At 44.3% G+C, this 6,345-nt stretch overlaps 1 protein-coding gene across 1 annotated transcript; it reads left to right on the plus strand.

Moving 5' to 3' along the window:
* The first annotated feature begins 3,898 nt into the window (after positions 1 to 3,898).
* Positions 3,899 to 5,899, plus strand: LOC148015357 (uncharacterized). The gene has a single exon (XM_087665558.1). It carries the CDS (start codon positions 4,075 to 4,077, stop codon positions 5,662 to 5,664), a length of 1,590 nt encoding a protein of 529 aa, XP_087521684.1. The 5' UTR covers positions 3,899 to 4,074; the 3' UTR covers positions 5,665 to 5,899.
* The last annotated feature ends 446 nt before the right edge of the window (positions 5,900 to 6,345 follow it).

The raw sequence follows: 6,345 nt of genomic DNA on the forward strand, positions 1-6,345 counted from the left end.
GGGCAGTCCATAGGAGGTACCCAAATCCTGAGGGTTAGCGATTCTCGGATGATTGGGGATGCACAAAAGTGAGGAATATGCTTCACAACAAAAGATCCCACCTCATGACACGGGCTAGGGACTCACTGCGGAGGTAGGGGGAGGGGCATGGAGCCTATAGCCAACCACCTATGTGCCACCACATAGAGTGGAAGAAAGCCAAGAAGAAAGCAGCAAAGAAAGTGAAGAGTCGCCAGCACGTAGAGACGCGACGGATCCAAATGGAAACCATGGGATCGTCGCATTATGAATCGGGCGACAGAGAGTCATGGGAGGCAGAGTTTGTAAGTATATTTTGATTTCTAGTTTTTTAAAGTTTATATTTCTTTCAATTCTTTATATAATTTATTCTAATATATTGTGACTCATAATTGTTTGTATATATCATAATTGTTTTGCAGACTACTATCGTTGGTAGGATATCTACTCCTAGAGAGGTAGGTTACCATTGAGGCCACAACCGCGCAGCCACATGGCTTCACTTCTATGAGGAGGGTCTCATCACTGAAGACCAATACAACCGGGCCATGAGGATTCGATATCCAGAGGAGGTATATTTTTCTTACTTTCCTACTAAAAGTATAGCTAATTATAACTTTTTCTCCACCATGTCTATGTAAGCAACCTTGATCTTTTGTGTGTGTAGGCAAACCCGGATGTGGAGCATAGCGAGGAGGGGGATAGCGACGCTAGTAGCCGGGGTGGTACTAGCGAAGATGTTTCTTCTTCAGATTCGTAGAGGAGCACCATACCTCCTCATGAGACCTTGTGTTCTTGTATATGTATGATCCATCTTTGAGCCTACTGCTTGGCCACGCTTTAGGTCGCAAGCACTTAAACTTCCCATGTAAATGCTTTTGATCTATAATGAATACATGGACTTTTATTTTCAATTCTCGTGCCCATAAGATACATTGTCTTTTTCCCAAATGCACAATCTGATGTATGGGAGGGGGAAAAAAAAAACCAGAGAGCACATGCTCTCTGGTTTTTTTTTTCCAATTCTATTTTGCGCGTCTATTCGCGCGTCTAAATTGCAGAAAATCTGTGTTTATACGCGTGTCTAAAGTACAGATTACACGCGCTTATATATATGCTTCATAATTCAAATTTAATAAAGAAATTAAATATCTTTTTTTTAAAGAAGATTTTTTGTTTTCTGTTCGCGTCTACCAGCGTGTCTATATGCGCGTGTATGTATGCGTCTATTACGCGTCTATTTTTGCGTGTAAATCCGTTGATACATGCGATTACAGATGCGGAATGGTAGATACGCAAATAGACAGGCGGATAGACGCGCCCATAAGATTTTCTCTATATTCAAAAATCGCGTCTAAAAGTGCGTCTATGAGGCCTTTTGTTGTAATTTGTATTTCTCTTCCCTCTCCTCCTTTATCTTTTTATCTTTTCATTTGTCTAACTCTTTCATTGTTTCCTATTTCTCTCTCCCTCTCTCTCACACTCTCTATTTTTTTTTCTCTCTATCTCTCTTTTTCTCTCTCTTTCCATCTCTTTTTCTCCCCCTCTCTCTCCCTCTTTCTCTCTTCTTTTCACTCTCCTTCCTCTCTTTACCTCACCTTTCTTTTCTACCTCCTTCTCTCTCCCTCTCTCTTTCTTTCTCTCTTTCGATTTCTTTGTTTCCTTTCTCTTTGTTTCTCCCCCCCTTCCCTCATTGTTTCATTCCCTCATGCTCCACTCTCCCTTCCTTCATATCTCATTTTTCTCTTCCTCTTTCTCTTTGCTACCTCCCTAGGGAGGGGGGGAGTGTTCTCTCTTCCTCCCCCTTCCTTCTTCTCCCTCCCTTCCTCCCTTCATCCTTCTCTTTCAATGAATTTCATTACAAATAAAAACAAAAAAGAAAAGGAAAAAACACAAAAACAAAGCAAAAAGAGACAATGCACTTACCTGAAAGGCCTAAATATGAATTCTTTTGTGCCTCCTTTTCGAGCTTCCCTTCTCTCTCCCTTGTCTACTTCTCCCTCTTTTTCGCATATGATAGCGATGGTGGTACTGATGGCTATGATGGTGGTGATGAGCTCTCCTTCTCTCTCTCTCCCTCTTCCTTTCCCTCTTCCTCTCAAAAAATGTTTGCGACAAATTCCACGCCCATGTTTTCAACACTTTTTTTTCTTAGATAGGCATCCCTATTTTTATCGCAATTAGCATTGCTATTAGCATCGTAAATTGAGATTTTTGATACTTACAACAATGTAAATAGTAAGGCTGCTGTTTCGTATCGTAAATTGCCATCGGTATCGCCTCATTCACTTGTAGTGATATAGTGGACCACATGATATATAAAACAACTTAATATACTCAATGTCATATTAAATAAGATATTAAACAATGTTGCAAAATGCCACAATAAATCACATAAATCCAATCTCCTACAATAATGATGCACAAATTTTATTATTTGTCTATCTATGAAAACTCAGGGGTGTACATATACATTTTAAAGCTAGAATTTTGCTTGAGTTATAAAAATGAGAATGTCATAGCATACTACTTCTAGAATAAGTAGCATTTGCGAGATATTGGGGCACATACAATTATCACATGTCTCTCATGTGATGTATCTTAAAAGTGTCACATATGTGAACTTCATAACCATCCCATAAAAAATGATATTTGATCAATCCTTATGTGTTGTTGTTTGCAATGAAGTGTACAATGTATGCAAAATGGAGATCATGGTTTAAGCAATGTCTATTAAGATGTATCATATATGTGATGCTTCTGATTATAAATTTTCCTATGAGAAAATACTTTTTGTCTCATTTCTTTTTTATGTTCTCTCTCTCTCTCTCTCTCTCTCTCTCTCTCTCTCTCTCTCTCTCTCTCTCTCTCTCTCTCTATTGGATAGTAGATAGCAAACAATATATAGACATGATCACAAGGAGCAACCATCACCATGAGGAGTACCATGGCTAGCAGTAGGTATATGTCTCTCTCAAATCCCTCATACTTCGTATGCTTGATTGAGTTGGATGTTTCTTTTGATTGGTCTTTCTCTCGACTCAAAGGCTTCATTTGAGTTTTGATTTATGTCTTTAATAACTTTGTTAAGATGTGCATATTTGTAATATAAAAAAATTAACTAGGTTGCTATGGATTACATGATTATAACCTTATTTGGAGCTACAATCCAACTAGCAACTCCCGTTTCTCATTCAAAGATCAATAACCCAAATCAGGCACTCATGTTATGAAAGATATTATTTCAAACAAAAAAGATATTGTTTTGAAAAGTTTTCTAATTTTGAAGCATAATGAAAGATGTTGATACAAAAAGGTTTGGCAACATTGGACCTTGGATGTTTAAAATATATTCACAACTTGAGCATATGAGCTCCAAAGTAGTCACAGGCCGATGCATGTTTATAGCCTTTTCTGCAAGAGGTTTCGAATGGAATGTTATATGAGTGGATTTTGGCAATTGTGTGCTTCCCACTTTTCAAATGCGAAGGCAAACACAAGCCTCGGCTTCTTAAAGAATTGAAATTATCCCAACCTATCTAGTGTGATAATACACTTCCAGTATAGTCATTCAATGGAAAAGTTCGATTAATGAGCAGAGACGAGAGCTTTGTGCATGTTTGATTTGTCTCGCAACAACGTGAAAGAGATAAGAGCTTTGTGTATTCTTGATTTGTCTTGGAGTATTGTAAAAGTTAAAGCATTCGAACAGGAAGTGTGATGTAGGTGGTTTAGGTTTTTCTTCGACGTCGGTTGACATGGTGTTAAGCATGCATGCTGGCCTATACAGATCAGATTATAAGGATGGCATAATTCGTTGTCTCAAATAGGTACGCGCAACGAAACGCCACATGTCCACGACTGTCGGGTTCGCGCATCCCCTCGGTACTCTTTTGATGACGAGGGGTTAGCAACATCATGCACCGCGCCGGCAGAGCTGTTGCGGCATTCTACATGGCTGTGGCAGCAGAGCAGAGGCAACAAAATTAAGAGCGCAGCAGCAGACGTACTGCATCGCGGCAACTTATTGGACACAACAATAATAATATCGGATAGATGATGAATACCGCGGAGGAGTTAGATCTGCAGCGGCAGGCCAAGACGTACGAGCAATTCAGACCTGATAAATATCAATGTAATCACAGTATTGATAATCAATTCCCTGCTGGATATAAACACGAGGCCGGGGCTTCGCATTTTCTGAGAGCCAGAGACTCGATCGAGAAGGCGAGGAGGGACATGCAGAGGAGGAGGCAAGCAGCGGCGCGAGGAGAGAGGGAGTTTCTGAGTCGGCCGGCTCCTGCAGATACTACTGACAGAACTAACTGTATTGATAGGGATCATCAGGGCAGCTCCACGCCGAGGTTCATGAGAGCGGGTGGCGGCCATTCAGAGGAGCTCTATGTGAAGATGGCGGACCTGCCCCGAGAGATCCAGAGCCAGCTGCTGCTCATGACGCCGGATGCGAGCCACGTGGATCTCAAGAGCGGCCCCCAGCCGTACACCTCGGCCGCCGGGGGCCTTCCGTACCACTGCCACATCATCCGAGAGCCCGCCCGGCTGTCTGCCCAGCCCACCCCGGAGGAGATCCACATGTCCTTCGCCCAGGCGGACCTCGCCGTGCTCATGGAGACAGAAATCAGCTCCTGCGCTGCCGCGGCCGCTACGTCACCGCTCACCAGGCCGCACTTCACGGACCTGGTTGCCTGCCTGCCCAACCGCTACCCGCCACGTGGCACAGCAGCTCCCCGGCCTGCAGCTCGCCCCTTCGACGACCCTGTTGACGCGGCAACAGCCTCCTGTTCCACCCGCGGCGCCAGCCAGCGGGCACCGTCCCCCTTGCAACAGCTGCTCCAGCGGCTCGCCACGTCACCTCTCAACCGCACGCACGCCGTCCTGAACGAGTCAGACATGTCAGATGCCACGTCGGACGACGCCACGTTGGGAGAGGAGGAGGAAGCCGAGGCTGCCCTGCTGGAGGGCGCCTGTCGAAACCTGGTGACATTGTCCCTGGGTCTAGGAGAGGGACCGTCATCTGATACAATGGCGATGGGGCAGGCGAGGCACAGTACTGATCATGCGAGCAGCTCGAGGCAGGACAGTCTGATGAAAAGCCTGGCAGTGGCGACGGGGCTGGTGAGGCGCAGTACGGACCATGCGAGCAGCTCGAGGCAGAACCGTCTGATGAACAGGCTGGAGCAGCTGCAGGCTCTGGCGTCCTCCGGTTCCGCGCCTGCCTCCGTGGATATGAGCAGCTGGCTCAGCGGCCGCAGTAACGCGGCTGACGTTACCCCTGACAGTGCTAAGAAGCGGGATGTCGCCGCTGACGTCAGCCGTAGGCCTAGCTTCTGTCACAGCCTCAGCGATATTGCTGATGATAATCGCGACGATGATATCAACAGCAGATCAGATATTTCCACGTCTCAGATGGTCTCTTTCAAAAGAACTTATGAAGTCCCTGTGTGGACGCACAGCAATAGATCTAAGCGCAACAGGAATGCAAGTGCAGCTAGTAGTAGCAGCAGTACCAGCAGCAGCAGCAGCCGCCGCCGCCGCAGCCTTAACCCTCAGTATGATCTTCTTGACCAGCGCCGGGATCAGAGGATATTGCGCTCTCCTCACATGGCCCTCCCTTTACCGTCGTAGCAGCAACACTACTATCACCATCAGAATCTCCCGTATTATGGTTCTCAAACAGACAATCAGTATTCCTCTTCCAGCGATATAAACATTGAACCATGATACCTTGCAATCCCTGTGAAATGAAGCAAAATGCATTTGCTTCTCCAAGCAAACACCATTTATCTTAGGACGTGTTGGTACAAAAGAGAACATATGTTTTTGTTAATCTTTAAGTACAGTATCTTAAACGCAAGAAAATTGGCGTGCTTCAACTGTAAACTGTTCAGTGATTTGTTGCTAATGAACGCATGCATCAATGACATCCTGAATTTCCCAAGTGAAGATGTATTCTGATATGCACGACGTAGTGCATGCCACACATTAACTTCACAGCAAAGAATGGGATTCGTCCTTTCACGTCGATTGCCTCCATGTGAGTATTGTGTGAAACATTTAACATATTCGCTTGACAACAAACAATATGTACATCTGTCCTTCACCTTAATTGCCTCTAACTGAACAAAGTTGTTTGTCGAAAAAACACAAAAAGACGGGAGACAAAGGACGCCTGAAGCCTGAACTACCATGTGTAATAGTAAAATTTGGGACTACAAATCAACACTCGAACTAACATCCCTCATAAATAGTAATGCATATCAATCATCACAATACCATTTTCTTAATGACAAGTCTTTTGTCTATATT

This window comes from Lygodium microphyllum, chromosome 24 (genome assembly GCF_053477565.2).
Source record: "Lygodium microphyllum isolate KBCC chromosome 24, Lygodium_microphyllum_v1.1.10, whole genome shotgun sequence".
Lineage (NCBI taxonomy): Eukaryota > Viridiplantae > Streptophyta > Polypodiopsida > Schizaeales > Lygodiaceae > Lygodium > Lygodium microphyllum.

Coding starts and splice junctions, on each gene's coding strand:
- LOC148015357 (XM_087665558.1), top strand. CDS start 4,075: ATGATGAATACCGCGGAGGAGTTAGATCTGCAGCGGCAGGCCAAGACG.